At 45.5% G+C, this 27,191-nt stretch overlaps 1 protein-coding gene across 3 annotated transcripts in view; it reads left to right on the top strand.

The window, feature by feature from the left end:
- Fstl4 (follistatin like 4) overlaps nt 1-27,191 on the top strand; it is a 458,219-nt gene that overhangs the window by 215,329 nt on the left and 215,699 nt on the right. For all 3 annotated transcript variants that reach the window (XM_029554200.1, XM_029554198.1, XM_029554197.1), the window contains exon 3: nt 21,082-21,327. In XM_029554200.1, coding sequence (XP_029410060.1) covers nt 21,082-21,327 — 246 coding nt within the window. The remainder of the gene's footprint in view (nt 1-21,081; nt 21,328-27,191) is intronic.

The following is a 27,191-nucleotide window of genomic DNA, read 5'->3' as shown; positions in this document are numbered from 1 at the left end:
TGGTGTTTTGTGCAGAAATCTCCACTCCACCTGACTTGCTAGGAGCGGTTCATAAGTTCCTGCCTTTGCTGATTTTTATCTGTTTTTTAATTCGATGATTTCTTCCCTCCCTTCCTTTTTCTTTCTTCGGGTAGAAGTTTGGTTCCTTTTCTCTTGACTTTGTGATTCCTCTTGGCTCTGGTGTTGTGTTGTTTGTTTGAGACAAGTTCTCATGTAGCCCAGGCTGTCCTCAAACTCGCTATGTAGCCGAGGATGACCTTGAACTTTCCCGATCCTCCTGTCTTTACCTCCTGAGTGCTGGGGTTCCATGGGTGTGACACCACCCCTGATTTCCACCCTTTCTCTTATTGTTTGGTTTTGTTTGTATTGAAATTTTGTGATTTTCAAATGGTAAAATTTGATGGTATTTAGATCGCTCCTGTACTCACCTCATTGCCCGATTTACTGTACTCTAATATGTGTAAGTAAACTCAAGTCAGACTCCCACCATAAACATTTTGAAGTGGATAAGAAATCCCAACCCAACCTAAAAAAATTTTGACATCTGATGGCTGCCAAGAGGGGGAGACAGTCTCTTTTAAAGATGGGACTCTTTGTAACCACACTCCAGTGAATAGACCCACATTGAAGGGCATTCGGGGACACAAATTAGACTCTGTAGGCCTTAATGTATGCATAATAGAGTACATTAAATTGTGCAGGAAGCAATAAGGGGAGGTTCAGATCGGAGAAGAGATCTAAATACCATCAAGATACATTGTATGAAAATAGCAAAAATTCAATTAAAACTTTTATTTTTATTTTATGTGTACGCATGTATTGCTTGTCTGTAGGTAAGTGCACCCATGTCGTGCAGTGCCTGCAGAGGACAGAAGAGGCTGTTGGATCCCCTGGAACTGGAGTTATGGACAGTTGTTAGCTGCCATGTGGGTGCTGGGATTTGAACCTGGGTCTTCTACAAGAACAACCAGTGTTCCTAACTGCTGAGCCATTTCTCCAGCCCCTCAATTAAAACTTTTAAAATGGAAACAATATCTTATAAATGCCCTGGCTAGAAGTTGAATTCAGTTCATAAAATATTTGATGCTATGTATTTTCAGTTTATTAGAAAATGATGGAAGTATAAAGAATTCCCATATATTCTTCATTCAAAAACCCCATTCAAATTTTATCCTAATATGTCATTTGTAGAAAAATAATTGACACCAGAGCACCCACTGCCCTTAGTTGTAGCCTGTCCCGAGAGCTCCGCAGTCAGAGTCCCCGAGTCCTTCCTGTGTGTCACGTGCTTTAAGAAAGTAGGCCAGTCATTCTGATCATGTCCCTTGGTTAGAATTTATCAGATGCTGCCTCACAACCACATTAAGACTGTAGATTTGGGCAGGAACAGTACAGAAATTATGATGTGTCCTCCCAAAATCCCATTCAGTAGACAGTACGTCAGCCTCGTGATGCCCTAGGTAGCTTTAACTGTCAGCTCGTCACAGCCTAGAGTCTCCATTGAGGAACTGCTCAGATCAGAGTAGTCTTTGGGCATGTCTGTGGGGGATGGTCTTGATTGTTAATTCATGCAGGAGGGTCCGGCCCACTGTGGGAGGCACCATTCCCTGGACAGGTGGTTCTGGACTGTATAAGAAAGCTGGCTAAGCATGGGTCTGTGAGCAGGCCAGCTAGCAAGCAGAAGTGTGCCTGGTTGCTGCTGTACCTCTTCAGCTGTGCAGTGAGTCCTTTGGTTGGAGGTAATGCTGTGCACAGTAACACGCAGGCCTGCCTTCATGTTCCTGCAGTGGGGAACTGCAAGAGGGAAGCTGGAATAAATCTAAGTTGCTTTTGATCAGAGCATCTTATCACAGCAGTCAAAAGAACGCCTGGTAAGTCATCTTTGGTCACTTAAGGTGGCATCTGCCAACTCTCCCTACTGTGAAGTTGTCTGTTTTCCTTTACAATTATAAACATGCTGTAACACTGCACCTAGAGACTATGTAAGGCCCCTGTCGTTCCTCTGACTTTCACTGACTAATATTAGCATGGATTGATGTATTTTGCCTACGGTGATCACCAAATGGAAGTTTTCTGATTCCATTATTTAGTTTTCATTTCCTAGTTGAAATTCTACTGTGAAAAAGAGTTTTCTTCTTCCTCATTTATTTGTTCACTTTTTAAAAATTACTGTGGACTCGCAGATTCCATCAACTTAAAGCTGTTCTCTGTTCCTCTCCTTATTTATTTTCATTCTGGGAACGTACCAGATTTGACCAGTAGGCGTTTCTTCAAACTGCTTTCAGTGTCCTTTGACACAGAACATTTTTCTTTAAGTGCTTGCTTATTTTCTGGCACAAGATGTTCCAGGCTATTCTTAAGCCTTCCCTGTCCCTCCTTGGAATATGTCTTTTCTTCAAAGAACCTTGGTTCCCTTTAGTGGTAAATTGTATTTAGATGCCAAGTCATGGGAGTTAAATGTGTTTCTTACTCCTGGGTTTTGCTGCAGCTTCTCAGATCTTCAGACAACAGCATTAAGAACTCTATGTGTATCTATGCAGATTCATACATGTATGTCTGGTAGACCATGAGCTTACATCAATACGTCTCTAATGGTCCATTGTAATTGTCAACGTGATTGGATTAAGAAATGCCTAGGAGATCAGTAAAGCAGACCTCAGTCTGTCTGTGAGAACATTTCCAAGACAAGCCTAGATCATGAGGACACTGGCTTTATGAATAAGTCGATCCATTGATGGGTTAAAATGTAGAATAGACTATGTGGAAAGTGTGGCCTGGTTGGAAGATCACTGTGGATGTGTCCTTGAGGACTATATCCTGGCCCTGGCCCCTTCCTATCTGCCATGGTGTGAATTGTACCACCCCACTCCCCACTATGATAGACCAAAACCTCTGAAACCATAACCCCAGTTCCAGGGGAGCCAGTGCCCTCTTCTTGCCTCTGCAGGTACCAGGCATGTACGTGGTACACTTACATACAGGGCATCAAATACTCATAGACATAAAATTAGAGTTCTAATAATATGTACATCATCATAAGTCATGAATAATTTTGTTTGGGTCAGTATGACTGACTTAGGGAAACACATGGATCTTTGATGTTATCTAATTGTGGTACTATAAACAATTTTGCAAATACTGTGTTTAGGCTTTAGATGTAAATATGTCAGTGAGAATGACACCCTTCTGACACTGTAGTGCTGGAGGTCAGGGCCATTAGGAACAGGCCTACGCTGGTCAGCACAAACTCACAATCAAGTAGCATTATATGTCAGAGACCCTACTGCTGGACCTGCCTAGAGTAGGGAGTGACGCACTCCGAAAGTCCTCCAAACTCAACTTGCTCTTTGGTTTCTTTTTCAGAGGTGGTCAAGCATAGGTCAGTGACTGCCCCGTGGTTGTCACCGTCCACATCTGCGTACTGTGCCGAGTGCTCGTACCAGGCGCTCTTATTTCAGGCAGAGAGGTGAAAGTTGGTAACAAGTGTTTGTTTCTTCTTCTTCTCCACAGGACCCTGTTACTTGGCTTCTCTTCATTGTTTAAGTTTCTGGTGATGGGAGAGTTAGATTTGCTTTCAGTGTGCAGGTAGGCTCAGGAGATTTCTGTAGACTGTCCAGCCAGCTCCTGGCCTTCCTCGGCTTTCCATGGTAGAGCCTGATCCCAGCCCCTGCCTGAAGATCAGAAGGATGATGTATTGGAAATAACAGCCTGCACTTCTCTCAAAGTTATGACTAATAGTTGAATTCTATTTTTTAAATTATAGTCTGATTTCTGCCTCTAGCAATGACTCAGATAAATATCTTTTAAATCTTTTAGAGTATTCTTGCAAGAGAAAAAAAAGAAATCATTGATGTCCTTGCAGAAGACCTGGGTTTGGTTCCCAGCATCCATATTGGGTGGTTCACAACTGCCTATTACTCCAGCTCCAGGGAATCAGATGGCTGCTTCTGGCCCCACAGGCACTGCACACATGCAGTACATAACCATACATGCAGGTAAAGAATCATACACATAAAATAAAAATAAATAAATCTTTTCTTTAAAAAAGCAAGTAAAATCAGGAAACCAGAGAAGAAGACAGCTGTAAAACAGCTCACCTCAAGGGTTTGGACAAATTGAATGACCTTTGGCTTCGGTTTGAACACCCTCTATAAGTCCAGGCTCCAAGGACAAATCCCAGGGTCCTTCTAAGGTAGTCTTACTTAAAACTCCCATCCCCACATAAACTTAGACCCAGAAGAGTTTCTCCTCTAGTATAAGGGTGAATAGGAAAGAAATCCGCATTTTTCTAAGAAATAGCAAGAAAATATTCTCATTTCAAATCATGACACCAAGTAGAAAAAAGAGTCCCTTGATAATTTATAGCCATGTGTTGGTCACCACAAAAAAATCTTTGCCCATTTTCAAACCCCCTGAGTAATTTTTTTAAATCTCCAGTGTTGTACACATGGGTACACTTACACACATGCTCACAAAACACTCATACACATAAAACATTAATTAATAAAAATTTTTAAAAATCTCAGGCGTCAATTTTAGCTTAACTCAGAAGTATGGTGTACTTAGATACTTGATATGATCCATAAAAGCTCACATCTAAACCACATGTTTAAAAATGTTCACAGAGTAATATCTGGGAAATGTGAACTTTTTTAAAACCTCAAAATACCCTGAAGAAAAACTACCATGAAAGAATCAGCATACTCCATAAGTGGCAAAATTACACAGAATATAAAATACATGTGCTTCCTTTTTATTGAAACGGTCTTCCTCCAGCCCCAGCTGACCTGGAGCTCACTATATAGACCAGGCTGGCCTTGATCTCACAGAGATACTCCTGCCTCTGCCTTCCAAGTGCTGGGATTAAAGATGTGCACCATCATGCCCTGCTGTGCTTAATATTTTTAAGATTTATCTTTCTTTATTTGAACTATTTGTATGCCTGTATGAGTTTATATGTACCACATATGTGCAGGTGCCTATAGAAGCCAGAGAGCATCAGATCCCCTGGAACTGGCGTTACCAGTGAGCTGCTTAATATGGGTGCTGGAAACCATACCCAGGTCCTCTGCAAGAGCAGTATGAGTTCTTAATTACTGAGCCATCTCTGGTCTGAGAGAGCTGGAGGGACACTAGATAGGCTGACCAGGCTCCAGCAGATAAACTCATACCAAGAGACCTCTAGGGACAAAAACCTGGGTCAGTAGAACTTGACATATATCACAGAATACATGAAATCTGGTTGGGGGTGCTATCAGGGGTGCAGATAGAGGAGAGAGATCTAAATGATCAAGATGTATTATATGAAATGCACAAAAATTCAATAAAAATACATTGTAAAAATAAAAAATGAAGTAAATTTTTAAAAAAGATCATACAAAGCCGGGCGTGGTGGCACACGCCTTTAACCCCAGCACCTTGGTAGGCAGAGGCAGACAGATCTCTGTGAGTTCAAGACCTGCCTGGTCTACATAGTGAGTTCCAGGACAGCTGGAGCTACAGGGAAAAAAAAAAAAAAAAAAACCAAAAAAAAAAAAAAAGATACAAATGTTGAATCATCTTTGAGAAGCACAATATAGAACTTCTGGCAAAAAATTGCAAAATTGAAAATCAATTGAATGAGAGTTTGGCAGAAGATTAGTAATAACTGAAGCGGGCGTTCAGGGTCTGGAAGATAGAGTTGAAGAAATTATACAGAATTCAGCATAGAAATGCATAAAGTGAAAATGTGAGATGAGATATTTAAATACAATGGGAACTTGTGGCATATGTTGAACTGGAATACCTGGAAAAAAAAAAAACAGAAATAATGGAGTAGAGATAATGCTAGGAAATGGCTGAGAATTTTTAAGAATTTATAAAAACGTAAATCCTCATTTTCAGGAAAACTAATGAAGTACAAACATATTAAACACAAATAACTTCATTATTTCACTTATCAAAGACCATTTGAATCTGTATTTCAGATTATATGTTTTATTTAATTCAATCCAATACCTGTTTAAAGTGGGAATAAAGGGGTTTGGAAAATAGCTCAGTAGTAGAGAACTTGCCTAGTGTGTACAAGGTATTTAATCTATATCACTGTCAATAAATATAGGAATAAAATGAGAATAAAATGGACATTTTAGACTAATGTGACTAAGAGAATTTGAAGAAAGAAAATATGATAAATAAAGGTAGAATTACTATATAAGACAGTCAGGTATTTAGGTCAAAAAAAGGGTAGCTGGAGTTTATTCTAAAAATCTTCATATGGCATGTAAAAATATTAACTTTTAACTTTGTGTTAATTATGCAATGTATTTGTACATTGTTACCATGTATTTTGTAAACAGAAGAAAATATATCTGGGGCTAGAGGACTGTCTGAGTTGTTAAGAGCACTGGCTGCTCTTGTAGAGGACCTGGGCTCAGTTCCCAACACCCACATGGTGACTAACAGCTGTCCATAACTTCATTTCCAGGAGATCCAATTGCCCTCTTCTGACCTCCGAGGGTATTGCACTTACACACATGTAGCCCATACTCATAAAATAAAGATAATAAATAAAAATATTAAAGGAATATTAAATGCATAGTGGTAAATGTGACAGTGGGTACTATAAATGGATATGAATTAATTACAAGTTTACATAAATATGTGGCTAAAAAAACTGTGAAATCAAAAGAACTAATTCTCAGACAGGAATATACATCACTTACACAAAATTAAAAAGCATATGAAGGAAGGTGTCTCCTGTCTGGCATTGTTTATTGTTCTGCCTTTAGCTATACACATTGACTCTTAAAGAAACATACTGATCACTTTAATCTTTGGTTATACTTTTCTTTTGGGTGTTTAAGACCAAACAGCCCAGATAAACAGATTTGTTTTTACTCTTAAGATCATTGGCCCAAGAGACTCCCAGACAGTGACCCAGCATAGGACTGGGAAAATGAACAGCAGACCCCAATCTTATCTAAAGGAATGTTGGCAACTGATGGGTGCTAGATGAGGAACAGCTGACCTTTCTAAAACAAAGACCTCTAGACAGGCTGACTAGACTCAGTGGATGGACTTGCATTGGGTAACAGCTGGGGACACTGATAACACAGAGGACAGTAACAGGATGACAGAACGCATGGGCTCCAGTCGGAGGTTAGGGAGGCTATGGGAGGGTGATTAAGATTGTTTGGGATGTTCTTATGAAATACACACCAAAAAAATCAATAAAAAAGAAAAAGCATATAAAAATTCCATATTGCATAGCTATGCATAGGTGAGGGGTTGGAGAGATGAGTTAGTGGGTAAAAATGCTCGCTGTGCAAGCATGAGGACCTGAGTTCCAATGCTCAGCACGCATGTAAAAAGCTGGGCATGGTTGCCTGGAACCCCAGCACTGGTGAGATAGATGAAGGAGAATACCAAGAGTTTGCTGGCCAACCACTGTAGTCTAAACAACAACCTTCTGGTGCAGTGAGAGACCCTGTCTCAAGGGAGTAAGGCAGAGAGAGAGAGAGAGAGAGAGAGAGAGAGAGAGAGAGAGAGAGAGATCTCCAGTGTCCTGCTCCAGACTGTGCATGTGTGTGCACAGGTGCATGCAACCCACATACTCATATGCATATAACACAAACGCATTGCATGGGTGAGATAACACTACAAGAAAAACAAAATTAAGAAGCATAAACCTTGGGGCTGGAGAGAGGGCTCAGCGGTTAAGAGCGGTAACTGCTCTTGCAGAGGACCTGGGTTTGAAACCCAGCGCCCATATCATGGCTAACGACTGTCTGTAACTCCAGTTCCAGGAGATCCAATGCCCTCTTCTGACCTCCACGGGCATTGCAAGACAGTGCACTTAAACACATGCAGGCAATACACTCATACACATAAAATAAAAATAATAAATAGAAAACAAAAAGAAACACAAAACTCAGGATAATAGTTACTTCTAAGGGGGTTTGAGGATATACCATGGGAAAATTCCCACCACACACATGGAGCTTGTCTTTCAATGGATGAATGAGAAGATGCTTGCTCACCATGCTGTAATGCCTTTGCTGTCCCCTAGCATACTTGCCAAGCATGCACAAAGACTTGGGCTGGACCTCCAGCAAATAATATTAAATTAACTTCAATTTATCAACTTAATAAACTAAGTTCAATTAATTTACTGTATGGTTTTCTTCCTACTCATTTGATAAGAACAGCCAAAGTGTACTCAGTTACTTGGATCTGACTCTGTGTGTGTGTGATGGGAGAATGTTCCAACATTATTTACGGCAGGTAGGTGAGCAGCTGCACCAGCATTATTAATGAAGTACTCCCCATTTCCGCCATCAGAATGATCCCTCTTGTCATAGTGATTTTCCTGTGTGTTGGGATATATTTCTGGATCCTCTCTTAGTTTATTGCACTATTGTCATCGATTTGCCTATTCCTTCCTCAGTATCGTCCTGCTTTTATCCCAACAGCCTTTCGGTCTGATCTTCTAATACTGGCCAGGCACAACCCTCCCCTTTGCTATTATTTATTTTTTCTTGGTTATATGAAGGTACTTAGTCTTTCAAATGAACTTTTAAAGGCCACTTTATACTATTTCAAAAGGATTACATTAAATTTATGAATTTATGGCAGTGTCTTCCCACTGAGAGAATAAGAAATGACTTTGCATTTGTTCAAATCTTATTTTATGACCTTCAATAAGATTTTATAGTCCTTTTCATATAGGTCCTATGGCTTTCTTGTCAAATTTATTCATAAATATTTTATGGGTTTTGCCATTATTGTGAGTGAACTATTTTTGCCTTTTCTGTGTCTAATTGTTTATTGCTAATGCAGAGCAGAGTGGTTAATTTTGACACATTTATCATCTGTCCAGCTACTTTATCAAAATTGTCTTATAATTTTAACTTTGTTCAGTACTGGGGACTAAACCAAGAGCCCTGCACATGCTGGGTGAACAGAAAAGTGTTCCATCACTGAGCTGAGTATCCCCAGCCTGCTTTTGACTTTCCATTATGCTGCCCAGGCTGACCTTGAACTTGCAATCTTCCTACCTCAGCTTCCCAAGTAGCTGAGATTATAGACCTGTACCACCAGCCCCGTCATCTTAATATTTTTCCACCAGTCTCTTGGTTCTGTAAATATGTAGATACATAATCTGAAAGGAAAGAGTAGCTGTTAATTGCTTTTCTTTTTCAAACATTAAGGTTAATTCATCTCCTCATCCTACCTGGTTCATTTTTGAATAATGACTATAATAATAACTGCTTTTCTGACTCCTGATTTTTACTGGAAATGGTGATTGAGTATCTAAAGTGACATATTTAAGAAGTTTTCTAAACAGAATGCTCCAGACAGCTGTCCAGTTACTCATATGAACTCACAACAATGGTGACAGCAGGCACAAATCCTATGCAAGTTCAAACCAACCGAAATTCCAGCACAGACATGGGGAAGTGGGTAAGAAATTCCAACTCAACCTAAGGAACTTTTGGCAACTGATGGCTGCTGGGAGGGGCAGAGACAGTGTCTTACAGGATTGGGACTCTTGGTGTGTCCAGTGGACAGACCCACACTGAAGGACATTTGGGGCCACAAATCAAATATAAGAGAGTACATTAAATTGGGCAGGGCACAGTTGGGGAATATGTGGATGGGGAGGGTAACTAAATACCATCAAACTATACTGTATGAAAATCATAGATGTTCAATTTAAAAAAGTTTTCTTCTCTTCCTTTTCCCTTCAAGTTTTTACTGGGAGGAAGGACTGATAGATTTTAAGATTTCTCTTACTTCCTTTAGCCAAGTCTTTCTAGATATATTCTCTACTTGATTTTGGAAGCCATTAGAGTCTCAAATATGCCTCTTCTCTTCCTAAAAGACTCTGATTATCTTTGGGGGGGGCTTAAAAATCAGGGCTCTCTTAAAACCCTCTTGGTGCTGTACTTAATTCTCCTGGAGTTTGGGTGTTATTGGGTCATTGTCTAAGTTGTCACCCTCTCCTGGAAGCTGTGATTCTGTCCCTTCCTTCTCTGCAGGCTGGACCTCCTGAAGTGCATAGTTCTTTTCTACACCTGCTCTTTGGAGCTGAAGGTCAGGCACTGAACTACTTAAGGCAGTAGTGAACTCACAGATAATACCTGTTGGGATGAACACTGAGCCTGGGAACTTGTGGAGACAAACAGTTGCAAGGTCCCTATGGAGGTACATGGGGGAAGCCATGGTCCCCACAGACCTTTCTGGTCTTAGAAAGAGCAGACCTAGCAAGCCATCCTCCAATCAGCCCACTGGCCAGAGGCCTTGGCAGCTGCTGGGCACATGGAGACCAGTGTCCTGTTTTCCTTTCAGTTGCTGTGATATAGGCCCTCACGAAAAGCAGCTTAAGGGAGGAAGGGTTTATGCAGCTTGCAGGTCCAGGGACCAACTCATTATTGTGGGGTAGTCAAGGCAGGTGAAGCAGCTACCTAGTCACATCCACAGTCAAGAGCAAAGAGAAATGCATGCATGCATGTTGGACCCAGCTCCCTTTCTCTACCCTTACACAGTCCAGGATCCAAACCCAGGGAATAGTGCTGTTTAGCTTTAGACTGGGTCTTCCCACATCGGTTACTGTAGCCAAGATAGTCCCCACAGACATGCCCACAGGCCAGCCTGATCTAGATAATTCCCTACCGAGACTCTCTTCCCATTGATTTCCAGTTTGTGTCAAGTTGGCAAATGAAAGCTAACCGTCACACCTGGGATCCTTTATATTGCTAAGCTTTGTCTTGATGTTACACAGTACACGTTTTATGGCTGATCAATCCATTGAGAGAAAAGTGATCCTTGAGAGGAGAAACTGGCACCTTAATGATTACGCAGTAATCATGTGTGCATGCTAATATTAAATATTTTAACTGACCTCCCATTTTTTCTAAAGTATAATTGAGACTGAGACCACATGCCTCAGTTCCCTTTCCCGTTGCTGTGGTAAAATATGCAAACTAAAGCAACTTAAGGGCAAAAAGTCTTCTTTGGTTCACAGTTCAAGGGTACAGTCCACCATGGCAGGGTGGTCATAACAGGAACTGGTCACACTGCACCCACAGTCAGGAAGCAGCAAGCAATACGTTCTCACACTCAGCTCACTTTAACCATTGTTTGTAGTCCAGGATCCGAACCCAGGGAATAGTGCCACCCACTATAATGGGCACGTCTTCCCATCTCAGCTAGCCCAATCAAGTTACACCCCCCGACACACACACACACACACACAGGTATGCCCAGATGCTAACTTAAGCTAGATGTGTACATATGTATATGTATATTCCTGGAAGCTTGTCTCTTAAGTGATTCTAGATCTGTCAAGTTAACAACAAACACTAACCATCATACTATACTATCATCATGAGACACATCTAGGACAAGTGATCTCACCAAGACAGGAGACTGACCTATAGGCAGCACTTGCACTGCACGTAAAGGGTCCTAGAAGTTGGCATCCTTTTAGGCTGGCAAGCCTTTAGGGATAAAGTGGCAGGAGATATTCCAGCCCCTCCCTCTGAGTGTCTCCCACAGTAATCCCTGAAATAATTGGAGGCAGCCAGAGGAGTCATGCCCTTGAATCATTAGTTGGTGGAGAAGCTGGAGTGAGCCCCACGTATGAGGCATCTGAAAGATGGTGAAGACCCATAGGGAGTAGCAACATCTGGTCTCATCAGCTCAGAGCTGAAGTGAGCTCAAAGGAGAGAGAGAAAGTGACAGAGGGGCTTGGTACCTGGAGGAAAAATGAGGTGCCGGATGACAGAGCCTAAGATGGATGCCAGCTGGAGGGGCTTTCAGCAAGAAAAAGGAACTTGGGGAGAAGAATTTATTTGGAGGAAGTACTCTAAAATAAAGCCATTTTGTAAAAGAAATGCTCCCAGGAGCAAAGCTTCGATTGTACTGTACATTTATATGCTGCTTTTGTTCGCAAGAAGGTTTCCAAAATAACCCCTCAAAAGCCAGTTAAGATAACGTGATTGGGCAAATAGAGGAAAAAGAATAATGGTGGGGATTTTTTGCAGTTCTTTTATAGCCAGAAGATATCCAAGCTGAAACACTGATTCTGGCATACACCCACAGTTCACAGGTAGGAGATGAGTGTTACCATCTCAGAGGCTCTCCTTTCGATTTCTTGAGGCAAGGTCTCACTCTGTAGCTCATGCTGGCCTCAGCCCACTGAAATCCTTCTCCCTCAACCTCCCAAGTGCTGGATTTACGGATGTGTACCATCATAACAGGCTAGATCTCAAGGGCTCTCAATCCAACCCTTTCCCGGCACCAGTGAGGAGCCTGAGGCTGGCATTAGGAAGAAATTGCCTTGCAGACCCCAGGTCTCACATCCCCCTGGCCAGTGCTTTCAGTCGCTTCTACTCCTTTCCCTCTTCGTCAGCTACCCTGTTTCTTCAGTTCATCCGTTTCGACCCCTCCCATCTCTCGCCAGTCAACTTTGGGTCTTTGCCTGTCTTCATCAGATTCAGTGTCCCCTGAAATTTTCTGCAGCCCACTGTCAGGCCCCCTGCTGAGCTCTGAGTATTTGAGAAGTGGAGCCTGGGTCTGGCCTGACACCATGAAGACCTCACCCTGGGCCCTGGGACTCTAAGGACTGTAGAGCCCAGCTGGCTGCCAAGAGCCCAGCCCTAGAGTCTGCATTTGGGGAGCAGAGATCCCCAGTGGGATTGCAAAGAGTATGGAATGCTAGAAAGCAGCCTAGAAAGAGTCCCAGGATGGAACCCCGAAGCTCCTTTATTTGGATGGAGTAGCCTGGGGGAGGCTTGGAGGAAAGTTCTAGAAATAGTGAGGTGGGAGTTTTCATTGACCTCCCACACTGCAGAAGGGGAGACAGACATTACAATCAGAAGGCTCTGGAAAGGTGAGAAATGCTTTGACCTGGCTCTGCAAAGAAGACCTAGGCTGAGGCTCAGCAGCAGAGCACTGCTTCCATGCCCAGGGCATCGGGTTCCAACCTCAGGACCACACAGTTGTTAATTAAATAAACAATAGGCATGACTTTTAAAGTGCTGGGAAGATGGTTGTCAGTGAATTGTTTGCGCTATAAGCAGAGACCCGAGTTTGATCCCCAGAACCCACTTTAAAAGTCAAGCAGGCTGGGGACGTGGAGGTGGGAGGGTCTCTGGGGCTCACTGGATAGCCACACTAGCCTACTTGGCAAGGTCTGGGCCAATTAGAGATCCTGTCTCAAAAAATCAAGGGGGACGGCAACGGATGAGTGATAGCAGATATGGTCCTCTGACTTCCACATGCATGTACACAAATGTACACACATACATATACCAGCATACACAGAAATGCACACTCACGCCAAAGTGCCAGAGTCCAGGCCCCTGTAAGGCTGCCTTTGATGGCGAGCTCCAGGGTCCCCTGCCGATCGGGGTCCTGGTGACAACGTGATGTAGCCGGTAGATGCTGAATGAAGCCTGCAGAGCTGGGCTCCAGTCAATCAACTGCAGTCACTTTGTCCCGACAGCTTGGAAGCTGGGCAGAGGTTCCATGTTCCAAACAAGTCTTGGGGCTGGGGAAACTGCAGGGGAAGCATTTCCTGGGGAATATTTTGAGGCCAGCTGCTTTGAGCCTGCCTTCTAAATCCAGTCAATACTTTCAGCATAAATGTGTTCGCCTTTCATATTGGCTGGCCTCCCCAAGACAACACCACCCCACCAACCTCGCACACACTTGAATCCCACACACCACAGAGCTCCCTCTTTTCCAGCCCTACTCTTCCCTCAGTAACTCAGCTCTGGATCTAGGCTTTGCTGTGTACCAGCCTCCTTTTGTGAACGATCTCGTTCGGTCCTCTAAGCCAGCCTGTGAGGGACAGACACTGGCAGCAGTTTTCAATAAGAAAGACAAGACAGTAGGGCACTTACCTAGGGTCACATAGCCACCAAGCACCAAGGACTACAGTCCTGGGTGAATAGCAAGTCTGAAGCGGGTGGTCGGATGGAAGCAAGGTAGGGTAGCTATATAACTAGTTCTGACACATCTGCAGCATTGAGCATCAGCTGGTGCCTGTGGCTCTGACTCCCTCCAGCTCACACTCTCCTCCAGCTCGCTCTCTCCTGCTCCATGGTGACTTTCAAAGGAGCAGTCTCTCTTCTGTCTATCTAAAGCTGAACTTAGTTATCTAGTTTCCCCTTTTCTGGGGTCTCTTTGTAAGGTTGGGCCTCTGAGGGAGGAATAGGAACCCTCATGGGCTCCTTGGAAATAAGGCAAGTGATACATCAGTGCCTTGCTTAACAGGCCCACCTAAGGGGATCTCTGACCCAAGCTAGGGGTTGCCTCTCTGTTCAGCTCACTACTTACCATTAATTAACAGCCTGGCCTGTAAGGTTCTGTGTGACCTTATACATTTATTCCCAGTAAAGATGCAAATGATTCCTTCTGGTGGGAAAGGTAACCCCAGAGGTCCTTGTGTTCTTAGCCTGTGGGTCACTCACTGGCTATGTGCCATGCCCAACCACCTCATCTGACCTGCCTACTCCTGAGTGCATGGAACTCCTCAAATTCTCCTCAGAAACAGCTTTTCTTCCTCATGAATGACCAGACCTGGGAAGATGACTCAGTACATAAAGGTTTGCCATGCAGTCAAAAGGACCTAAGTTTAATTCCCAGCACCCATGTAAATAGCTGGGTGTAGCAGCATATGCCTTTGACCCCAGCACTGAGGAGCCAAAAACAAGAGAATTACTGAGGCTCACTAGTCAGCCTGCATAGTCTAATCACAAGCCCCAATAAGAGTCCCTGTCTCAAAAAACAAGTTGAACTAGGACTGGAGAGATGGATGGCTCAGCAGTTAAGAGTACTTACTACCTTTGCAGAGGACCTGTGTTTGGGTTCCCAGCATTCACATCAGGCAGCTCACAACCACCTGTAACTCCAGTTCCAGGGAATCCAATGGCCTCTGCTCTCCTTGGGCACCTGCATACATGTGGTACACATAAACTCATGCAGGCACACACATGTACACATAAACTTAAAAATACATTTAGAAAAAAAAAAAAAAACAATATGGATGGCTCCTAAGGGTTGATGCCTGAAGTTGACCTCTGATCTCCACATGCCATTACACACATGTATACACCTGCTTACATGTGTGCTCACATACACAGAAGCAACACGGATGAGAAAGCATTCAACCCTGCTTCCCACGGTGACCACCTGCCTCCTTACAGATACCTCTGTCAGCATAACATGGAGACAGCTGCGGTGCCAGGCTCGGGCTCACCGAAAGTGGCAGGCCAGATTCTTGAGGCTCTCAGTCCTGTGATGTTGTCTTTGTCTTCCGCATCCAGTCCACTCTTCTGGCCTTCTTTGGCTTTCAAGTGGCTTCCTCAGAGCCTCACTGTACCTTCACAGGGTGAGGGTGAGATTATGGGGACTTCATCCTGAGGTCCTTTGTGTGAGCACCGTTGGCCGCTGCAGGAGGAGGCGTGTGATACGGCTCTACCCAAGATGTGGGGCAGAACCTCCTGAGACCTCCTTGGGGTTGGTGGGACCAAGGCCAAAGAAAGTCTCTGGGCATGGAAGCAGGACTGGGCAAAACATGCCCCAATCTACATCCCAAAGTGGAAAAGCAGATGGGTTCCCCTCCTCTTAATCTGTGCTCTGTTGCTTTAGCGCAGTCCCACAGGCTGGGTAAATTACAAACAAAAGGTTTTTTGGATCATGGTTTGGAGGCTGGGAAATCGAAGAACATGGTTCCAGCATCCGACAGGCCTTTCTGCACCGGTCTGTGATGTGGCAGCAAGGTAGGTGAGAACTGAGGAGAGAGGAGACGGGCTGATCAGGAATCCACGCCATGCTGACGACTTCCACATGACAGCAGCTCTCATGTAATGGTGATTATCATGGTCGATCTTCATGACCAACTTGACTGGATTTACAGTCACCATGGAAACACACCTCTAGGCATGCCTATAAAGGTGTTTACAAAAAGGTTTAGCTGAGGGGAACCTAGACTCAGTAAATGGGAACCAAGCACCAGCATTCAGCTCTCTCTGCTTCCTGACTGTCGAGGCCTCAAGCCTCTGCCAGCAGATGGGCTGCACCCTCCAACGTGAGCCACAATAAACCCTTCCTTCCTTAGGTGGCTTTTGTCACATATTTTGTGACAGCAATGAGAAAAGTATCCAATGTGATGACTTGGCCACCTCTGAAAGGCCGGTCTCTTAATCCTATGACAATCATGATGCTTATCAACATGAATCTCAAAGGGAACACTGGACTGTAGACACACACACACACACACACACACACACACACACACACACACACCCTGCCCCGTGTCATCCAAAGCACTGTCTCTGAGGAAGATTTGCTGTGGGCCAAGGAATCCATTACAGAGACTGAGCCAGATCTTGGAAGTGAAGGGACCCACCTAGGTTCTTGGATGCACTGGGCTGTGAGGAAGCCATGCCGGAGGCGGCTTGCTGGTGGTGAATGGAGACCTGCCTTTCTCTGTCCAGGATCTACCTTGGAGCTTACCCTCCTTGAACATCCTCCCCTAGGACTCAGGCCAGCACAAAGCCACCCACACCCAGACTCAGAACTTATGGCCGCCAGGTCTGTGACATTCTTATCCAGAGTCAGCCTTCGAATCCCAGGGGGAATCTTTAGCACCAACTGGTGCAAATGGATTTGTGACTCCACCACCGTCCTTTTAATGTGTCAGTTCCCATTTCTACCCGTGTTCAGTAAATTTAATTAGTGCTGAAATGCAGCTTATTTGGCAAGATGATCAGTTTTTAACCTGGGTAAACGACTTTCTTTATGACTGTAAATTAGGCATGTGCTCTCCTCTTCATGCATCACGGTGGTTCTCATAAATACTGGAGGCAGTTGCCGGGAGTCTCACTCCGTTACCTTTTCCATTACTGCTTTATCATCATCCCAGTAGGTGTGGGGAATTCATTCTGCTTTAATGACAAGAAGGAAGCAACAAGGGGCTTGTTTAATGAGGGAACTACCTCGTGGTCAGTGTCTCTGAAGCTGGGGTCAGATCACCGTCTATCCATGCCCATCCCTCCCTAGGCAAGCTCAGCTCCCCATAGGGCCTGCTGTTGACAGCCTTGGTGAGGGACACAGATGGGGTTTTAAAGCTTCTTTTGTCTTAACTCCACATAATTAGGAATTAAATATTTGCCAACATCTGATTTCCATGGCAGAGAGAGAACCTGAATGTTTTTGCTATCGTCCATGGTCACAAGTCGGCACGGGTGTTTTCTTAACCATGACCCCTCAGAGCAAAGCCTATAGAAAGGCACCTGCAAGCTAATCATTGTAGGCATTTGATGCACCCCACGTTGCAATGGCCCTCAGAGGTGTTTACTGCAGCCGGGCTTTTTAAAGGACGGGGTCAAATAGAGTGGGGACTCCTATCTGCATGGGTAGAGTCCAGAGATCCCTCTCCTTGGCCTTTTAGCTCTCTAGTTCCCTTAACTACAGAAGGCACCTTCATGGTTATCTCTTTCCTTCATGCCTCATCCTTCCACTTTCCTCCTGCGCCCCCTTGGGGGGGTTGGGCAAAAATGGACCCTCAGAAGTTCATTGTGTGTGGCCCACATCAACCTCCTCAAGCTAGCCCCTAACCTGGCATTGATACATTGGCACTAAATTGTTCTTAAAGAGATGCACTCTTAAAACTGTTGTGTTTCTTAAAGGCTAGTGTCCTTTGGTAACAGAAGAGCAGTGGTCCAGCACTTAACAAAGCCTCCTGAAGCCAGAGATGGGGCAGATACTCTGGGGGAAGGATTCAAAGAGGGACAGGATGTCAGTAAAAGGAAATGCACCCCCAGGAGTGGATTAGAGCTGATAGCCAGAGGGAGAGAGCAAGAGGGATCAGAAATGGCAAAGAAGCCCACTGCTGCTTCTCAGGGGCCAAAAGCTTGGCCTCCTTCTTTCAAAATGGGGCCATTAATCAGTTTCGTCTTGCTTGCACAGGGAAGTTTATTAAAACAGCCGTCCAATGGCCAGGCTTCACGTCCTCACCCTGTCTTGGGAAAGAAACAAAAGCTGATATTTTTAGAGCTCTGTTAGTTTCTTCTAGTAGCCGCCAGCACTTTGCAGGGTAGCCAGTTTCCCAACAACCCAGGAGAATCCTGCTAATCAAACACACTTTGTGGCAAAGCAGCCGCGGTTCCCGTGAGTGGGAGCCTCCAGCCCAGAGCCTCCCCCTGCTAAGAGCCGGCCTTCGGCTCTGTCCCTTTGCAGCCACCACCACTTGTCAGCCTCAGCAGGAAAGCGGCATGGGGTGGGAGTGGGGTGGGGAGCCTTTGTGGGGACATGGTGACAGTCATCCAAGCAGATGAAGGAGGTTCACACACCCCTTCACAATCTGCACTTTTACACTGCAGAGATCTGTTGACCTTCGAGTTTATTAGGATTCAAGAAAAAGTCAATATTTCTTAACTTGCCAAGGTTAGGGGAATTTAAATGAGTTATTGAAGCAAGTAGTTAATCTGCTGATAACTGATTATTTTCCCTTTCAAATCTATGAGGATGAAAAGCAGACCTTAACCCAAAACAGGATAAAAGGGGATCTTTTCTTTCCCTCCTTATGTGTTTGTTCCAGGGGGGCAGAAGCTGGGACCAAAGGCTCAGTGTTGACAACCAGGACCATTCTGTCTTCCTAAACATATGGAAAACAATTTATTTGTTTGGGGTTGTTTGGTGTTTTTGTACGTGTTCAGGAGTTTTTAAAATATTTTTATTACATGTGTATGAGTGTATTGCCTGCATGTATGTAAGTGCACCCATGTCATGCAATACACGCAGAAATCAGAAGAGGGCGTTGGATCCCCTGGAACTGGAGTTACAGATAGTTATTAGCTGCCATGTTGGTGCTGGGAATCAAATCTGGGTCCTCTGCAAGAGCAGCCAGTGCTCTTAACTGCTGAGCCATCTCTCCAGTTCTTCTTTTTGTATTTTAAAGATCTATTTTATTTTATTTATGTATGTCTGTGTGTATGTTCACATGTATGTGTAAGTTCCCACAGAGGCCAGAAGAGGGTGTCCTTGAAGCTGGAGTTACTCAAAGTGGGTGCTAGGATCTGAACTTTAGTCCTCTGACAGAGCAGTAAGCACTCTTAACCACTGATGCACCCCTCAACCCCACATTTTTATTTTTGTTTTATTGTTTTGGCTTTTTGTTTGTTGTTTGTTTGTTTGTTTGTTTGTTGAGACGTGGTTTCATGTAGCCCAGACTGGCCTCAAGCTCACTATGTAGACAGAGGCTGACTTTGAACTCCTGATCCTCCTGCCTCCACCTCCCACGTACTGAGATTACAGATGTGCACCACCAAGTCCTGAAGACGGCAGAGTTAAAACTTAAAGCAAAGAGCTCTGTAGCCACAGCATCTGCATTCCTGTTTTAGTTCTTTGGATTTTGGTTTCTCCCTCAGCCCTCCACGTGCTGTTGTCAATGCTGTGTGGTAATCCTCTGGTTTCCTGGACTCATGTGGTACAGTGAAATGGTTCCAGGGGCCTGGTGGACTTCTCTCTTATCAGTGAAATAGGCTCAGCTGTTTGCCCCCTGGGTGTGAGTGATCACTACATCCTGAGATCCTTGTGGGTGTGTTGGGCACAGAAGACACCCAAGCAATGTGGCAGCTGTCAATCCTGGGGTCTCGACCTTCTGTCCACAGATACAAGGAATATAGTGTCTTCAGGGACAAACAGCAACCTGTGGGGTTCCCCCACCCCAGCAGCTCCCTACTCCCATCCTGAGCCCTCGGAGTACCACCTCCTCTTGTGCCACACTTCCTCCCTAGATTCTACAGTGGCTCCCCAGTGCCACCATGGCATTCCTCAGCTTCTCTGCTTGGGTGTCCCAGTTTCCTGGGACTGTACCTTGCTTCCACACTGTTACTCACTTTGGGTCTCCATCCGAGATATAAAAATGCTGTTATCAGTGGGTTCTCCTGTTTCAGAGAGGCCATCTCGGCTCTGAGGCCACTTTACTTACTATATGAGAGCCCTTTCCACCTCTCTCTCTGTCTCTCTCTGTCTCTGATACACACAAACAAAAACAAAAAAACAACAAAAAAACCAAAACAGCTTCTAGCCCCGCATAGCTCTTGGCCAGGCTTTATCTCATGCCCCTTGCTCTGATTGCTCTGTCTCCAATCAAAGTGATATCTCCTCTGCATGGGTGGCATCACGTTACAGAATGATCAGGTCAGAAACGGAAAGATTCATGGCTTGTTCAATACTGGGACTCCTACGGTGCCTGGTAGTACAGCCTTGCTGTGAGTTGTCACTTAAGAAAGGGAAAGCCAGATGTGGTGACATCTGCCTGTAATCCCAGGCTTGGGAGGCAGAGGTAGAGGCAGGCCGATCTCTATGAAAACAAGACTGGTCTGGGATGGTCCACATAGCAAGCTCCAGGCCAGCTGGGGCTACAGAGAAACACGGTCTCACAAAACCAAAAAAAAAGGAAAGAAAACTGGACCTGGTGGCACATGCCCGTGATCCCAGCCCTTGGGAGGTGGAGACAAGAAAATCAGGGGTTTGAGGGCAGCCTGGGTTACATGAGTCTCTGACTCAGAAAAACTACAAATAAAAAGAGGGAATGGAAGGAAGCAGAAAGGGGTGAGGGCAGCAGCCAGTTTTATAGAGGTGGATGTTGATGGGTTCTAGTCCAGGGGGCTCTTTTGAGGCCTGGGGACAGTGGATGCCAGCTCTGTCCTTCAGCCTAAGGTGCTTCTTGGTGAGCACAGAAAGACTGGGTATTTTTTATTGGTCAACTCTCAGTAGAAAAAGTGAGCTAAAGAAAGCACAAAGGTTCCCCAAGATGCTGTCTGCGATGTTCAGGCAAATTGCAGTACAACTTGAGCTTTGCACAGGAAGATGCCCCTCTTGGCACCAATGGTTTTCTCTTGTTGGAAGGACAGAGATGATTCCATCGAGTCCCTGCAGCCCCCTGGCCACATCTTGGGTAACCTCAGCCTCACAAGAAGTTGAGGCCCCTATTGGTTGTGACCTGAAAGAGCAACAAAGAAAGTTTTCAGCTGCCCTCCAGTCCTCACAGCTGACCCTCTGTGTTTGTGTGCACCGCAGGTCTTCCCAGCCCCGGGATCCCAGTCTCCTGTGGGAAGAAGCTCTGTAGCCGTGGGAGCCGATGCGTGCTCAACAGGGAGACAGGACGGCCTGTGTGCCGCTGTCTGGAGGTGTGCAGGCCCCGCTACATGCCTGTGTGTGGCTCGGATGGGCGGCTCTACGAGAACCACTGTGAACTCCGCCGTGCAGCCTGTCTGTTGGGGAAGAGAGTTGTCAGCGTCCATAGCAAGGACTGCTTCCTCAAAGGTAGGGAGAGGGCTCCTTGCCCTGTGTTTAAGAGTTCTGTGATGGATCAGGCCAATGACCAAAGTACTCGGTGCATAGGTCAGGTACAGTGTAAGTAAAGAGGACAGGACTGGCATCTTAACCCAAGGACAGAAGGGACATTTTGAGGATAAATATTCAGTCTGTGCCCCACCTCCAGAGAGGTCAAACCAAACTCTAGCTGGGGCAGACCATGTATCCATTAGGGACCAGATAACAGAGCATGACCCAGGGTCTCCATGTAGAGTATGCCCTTCATGCCCTTGCAAGGTTGGTATTAGGGTCTGTGTCTACCCCTCTGGACAGAGCCCCATGGGTTGGGAGGTCATGTGAACATATAAATAACCCAATAGACACTACTACAAGTAGTCCCCAGCATGGCAGGGACCCAAGTTCTATTCTGAAGCAGTTGCCCATGGAAGAGATTCCATGCCTTGCCTGCCCAGAGAGGTCTGAGGAAGACCAAGAAACCTTCACGTAGGCAGCAGAACACACCTGTGGAGATGGAGGCTGAAGCACTCGCTTTGTGCTGAGGCTGGGAGGGAAGAGAAGGGTTGGATGGCAAGGGCCCCGGGCAGGGACTATTGGCTTTATGCATTGATATTTTCTCAGCACCCAGCACAGTGCTCAGTAGCGTGTAGATGCACACCAATGGAAAAGCTAGAGTGCCTGTTCCTATATCGATGGGGCCCCAGTAAATAATAGCACCGTCACCACCTGTAGAAACGTTTGTGATCATGAAGCAAAATGCCACACATGGGAGAGCTGCCATGGAGCTGGGAGAGCTTTCCTGAGGCTCTGTGAGGTCAGAGACCTGCTTGAGGTGGAACAGGGAAGGGAGGAGAAAGATCTGTATGTCTGGAGTGCTGGTCACCAAGGGTTTTGGAGCAGCATGCCCTGTAGGGAGCTGGGCTCACAGGCCATCAGACCAAATGAGACTACAACATGTGACCTAGGACACGTGCATCAGTGGGGTGGTCACAGTCAGCATGAGGAGGACAGGTGTGTGAGCCTCCGCCTCCTCTGTCCTGGGTCACCTTCGCCCATGTTACAGGCTGTTCTGACCATTCGGCTGTGACTTTGTGGGCTCTGGAAAGTTGTGCTTAACCCAGTGACAATAATAATCTCAGACACTTCCATGGTTGTGCTCATGACGCTAATGCTAAGATACTTCAGAACCATGAGGTACATTATGCAAACGAGGCTACAGTGAACTGTGAACAAATACCTGGAAACACCGCCCGGTGCGTGCTGTCCAGCACGTGCTGCCCAGTGCATGCCCACCGCTTCCCTGGCAGCGGAGCGCACTAAAACACTTGACCAGTTGCTCTAGCTTTATTGGCCGTGTTGAATTTTATAGACTGATGTTCCATTCTCTGGTTTCCAATATCCCCCAAATTGCATCTTTCTGGAGGTTTTTTATTTCTCCATCGGAGTGTGCACAGCCTCCCTTACCATCGGTTATTCAAACAGCATTTCTCATTTCACACGAGGGAAAGAACAACTGCCACAAAACCACAGTGAGGGATGACGAGGGCAGCCTCAAGCAGGGCTGGGCTCTACTTTGCACTGATTGAATTTATGCACTGCATCTTTCTAATGCAGTTTGCCACTAGTTCTGTGAACCCCACCCTTAAAACAGCTCTCTTTAAGACCCCTCTTCAAAAGAGTGATGCCTGCCATAAATCCCATAATACCGGGTTCTGGTCTGTCCCATCTGTGTGGCCCTGGGTGCCTCACTGTACTTCTCTGATCCTCTCAGTTATAACATGGGGCTAGTGGCTATCACTACCTGCTCTGGTCATGGAGGGAAGTGAGCTAGATACCCAAAGACCATGTGTCAAGACATTTGGTCCTTTGCAAGTGTTCAGGGTCTGATACATGCTGTCATTGCTTATGGTCCTCAGCTAATAGGACCACAGACTTGGAGCACAGAGGAGCCTAGACTGTGAAGGGGTCACAGATGTGGGGACAGAGGCTCTGCCTGGGAGGCTCCTGGGGAACTTTCTGAGCCCAGATGGCTTAATGGTGGAGGGAGACAAGATGCAGAAGATGCTGAGTATCAGGCTCTAGAGATGCCTACCTGGTATTAGAACTTCTCTACCCCCAGCCCTTGGACTCTGGACTCCCAGGAAAAGCCTTCGGCTCTAGCCCTTGCAAGAGGGAGGGTCCGACCACCTCTGCTCCTCTAACATTCCTCTAGGATGTGCCCAGACATAGGAGGGACCTGGGCACTAATTAGCAGGAACTCAAGGGTGTGGAAGACAGGTCAGCCCTAAGCAAGGAGCTTCCTCAGAACCATGGCTCCAACAGGAAGCCAAGGAAGCAAATGGAAGAAGCCAGATGCAAGTGCGGGGTGGGGGACTTGGAGGAAAAGAGGACACGAAGGACCACTTCCTGATGCCCCCACCTCACAGTGGCAGCTTGAGCTCCATGGATGACAAATCTGTTATTCATCCCAAATTTCTAAGGAGTTATTAACACAGGAAACTTTAAAACACTTTTTCCCCATCCAAACACAAATTCTAAAATCATCCATCTTCCATTCTCTAAGAGAGTGTAGGACTTGATTCTCTGAGAGTTTATCCGCTCCAGGAAGCCAATAGCTGGACTCTCCTTATGGGGCTGTAGAGCAAGGAGGAAAGGGGAGTGGATTATGCTGAGCCCCTATAGGGAAGGTTCTGCTGACAGCCAGCTGGGGACACAGAGCCCTTACCACACTGTATGAGAGAAGTCAGAATTCTAAGCCTCGCCTATAACTTCTGGTCTCACATCCCAGTTGCTATGGCGATAGAATTCCTCAAGACTACCAAATGAAATACAGTATCATTTAGAGATCATTAGCATGTGTGAAAATCAGACTAAACCCAAACAATGGATGACTTCTATTCAAGTTTGTGACTTCAGTCCCAAATCTCCCTGGTCAGAAGCTGGATATGTCTTGTTCAAAGTCAGGAGAGATGTGGGAAAGATGAATTTGTTTTGTGGCAAAATTACAGCTATACTTGCCCCTAATGCCAAATACCAATACTGGGTGGGATTCACTGTTTAACTTTGCACAGAGTTCGTGTTTGAAGCATTTGTGACATCGCATTCCTTCAGGCGTGGTAGTTGGCAGGTTAAAAGTGATTTTTCTGGTTCGGTCTTGAATTCATGTTCTCTTTCCTATGAGCTTGACTGCTAAGCCATCCCTCCCCACACCGGGGTTGTATTACACAGCTAATATGATGGTGTAATTGGACAGGTTTCCAAACAAACTGTGAAATTATGGAAGCAAAAGGGCTGTTACAGGGCCTCTCTGCCCTTTGGCTTCCTCAGCTTGCAGAGTGCTTGGTGTCCAAGGGCACCTTCCCAAGCTGGTGACATTTGTAGGAAAAATTAAGTACACCACACACATACTACCCTTTTAATTTTTTTTAATTTTATGTGTATGCGTGTATTGCCTGTGTATGTGTGAGTGCACCCATGTCGTACAATGCTGCAGAAGTCAGAAGGGGGCTTCAGATTCCCCTGGAACTGGAGTTAATGACGGTTTGTAGCCGCCATGTGGGTGCTGGGAATTGAACCTGGGTCTTCCGCAAGAGCAGTCAGTGCTCTTAACTGCTGAGCCATCTCTCCAGCCTCCCTTTTAAATATTTTTGAAGATTTATTTTTTAATTATGTGTGTGTGTGTCTGTTTGTGTATGGGCGTGTGAGTGCAGTGCCCAGGAAGGCCGGAAGAGGGCATTGGATCCCTTGGAGCTGGATTTAAGGTAGCTGTGAGCCACCTCACATGAGTATTGAGAACCGAACTTGTCCCCTGCAAAAATAGCAAGTGTGCTCTTAACTGCTGAGCCAGCTCTCTATCCCCTAGCTTGTTTCGTCTCAGGTATTGCTGGGCCGTTGTGAAAACTCACCATTTTGTTTGCACATAGTAAAGCAGATCTTGCTGCCTAAGAACCTTTCCCTTTGCTCCTTCTTTTCTTCTTGTTACTCTATCGTTGTTCTTGTTACTTGTATCTTTGGGCTTTCAGAACTTAAATTTGTCTCCCAGGGACATTTCTGTACTTTAACAATTTCCTCTATCCTGCCTGGGAAGTGACTCTCATCCCTGGCTGTGCCACCCACAGGAGAGGCCAGTCCCTAGGATTTGTGAGATCCCACTGCAGAGTTCTGAGCTATTGGCACTATGGAGAACTTGGTTTAATGCTTCCAGAGTAGTCCCTGTAGCAAGAAAGGGCTGGGGCTGAGGGAGCACAGGCAACCCGGGCTCTGAGAGTTATCCTTGGACAAGGCCACTGAACCCAGCCTCATCTGTAAAGTGGGAATAATACTATTTATCTCATGATGTGGAGTGTTGTAAGAGTAAAAATGAACCAATGCCTGCTCTATATGTGGTATAAAGGTCTCCATATGATGGAAAGAGAGGGGGTGATTACATCATGAGGGCTCAGGGGCTCTGACTGGATTCATCTCTTCATGGATTCATGAGTCAATAGCATTTTTGAGGTGGTGCAGAGTTGGAGGAAGCAGGTGGGGGTGTCCTTCAGGACTTGCCCCCTTGTTCCTTCCTATATTCCTTTTCTCTACTTCCTAGCGAACATAGGTGAAGACACGTTCCCTCTCTGCATTCCTCCCTACATCCCCACTACCATGATGCCCTGCCCAAATGCCTGGGACAAAGTAACCATGGGCTGAACCCTCTAGAAACATGAGCCCAAACTGAAAAAGATGTTTCTTTTTCAGTTGTTTTCTCAAACATTTTTGCTGACAGCTGCACAAAAATACAATGACAGCACTGGACATGGACCTAAAAGTGAGGGGTGGTGAATCCTCCTTCAAGTGTGAGGAGGGAAAATGGTTCATGTCTGTGTTTAAGGAATGACTACAGTTTGACCTCCAACTGATCAAAATTAACCATCATCTTCAAATGGCTCATTCTTTGAAAAGAGATGTCATGAATCACCCAGGTTTACATATGAGCTTAGCAGAGAAGCTAACAAATTTGCTGCCCAGCATGGAAACAATTCCTGGGATGCGTGAGAGGTTTACAGGTAAATGAGTGCAGTCTGAGAAAGAGATTCGCCTGGAGAGTGTGAAGGAACGCGAGCGAGTGTTTGCCAAAGACGCTGGGCAAGAGAAGACCTTTAGGGTGGATCTTGAAGGGAGAGAGGGGTTGCTAGGTAGAAGGGGTGGAGAAGGCTTTCTAGGGCTGTAGACATGAAGTACTTCCAGGCTCAGAAGAGCAAATGATTAGAATTTGGATCTTGGGAAGAGGAATAGGCACTATTGTGTTAAGGGGTAAGGGTGAATGGATAGTTGTGAGTAAGCTGGGAATGGCTTTTAGAGCCAAGCAGAGCAGTAGAAGAGGAATAGGCACTATTGTGTTAAGGGGTAAGGGTGAATGGATAGTTGTAAGCTGGGAATGGCTTTTAGAGCCAAGCAGAGCAGTGTGAACTCAAGCTGACTGGGTGGCAGGTAAGCTCCCAACGTTCTTATTTCCCAGAGAGAAAGTGAGACTCAGTACATGCCCCAAGTCATCCCCACAGAGCCAAGTCCAAGATCTAGGCTCTGCCGCTGCTGCCCCTATTGAAAAGCACCCACAGCTTTGGGCCTGTTCTTATCTAAGTCTCAACAAAGTGTGGTCCCAGTTGACAGAATGTTGTCCTTGTCCCGCTCCCCCCAAGACTTATTGTTGTCATCATTATTTTTTATTTGTGTGTGTATGGTGTATGTGTGGGTGGGTACACCTTGTGTGTGGCCTCCATGTGCACGTGCGGGCCAGAGGAGGATTCGGTGTGGCCCGCTAGTGTTCTCTGTTTTATTTCCTTGAGGCAGAGTCTCTCACTGAAAGTAAAGCACACCAT

The sequence above is a fragment of the Nannospalax galili genome, unplaced genomic scaffold (assembly GCF_000622305.1).
Source record: "Nannospalax galili isolate Female #2095 unplaced genomic scaffold, S.galili_v1.0 scaffold424, whole genome shotgun sequence".
In the NCBI taxonomy this organism is placed as follows: domain Eukaryota; kingdom Metazoa; phylum Chordata; class Mammalia; order Rodentia; family Spalacidae; genus Nannospalax; species Nannospalax galili.
Note: the sequence above shows the minus strand (reverse complement) of the source record. Positions and strands in the feature narration are given on the sequence as shown.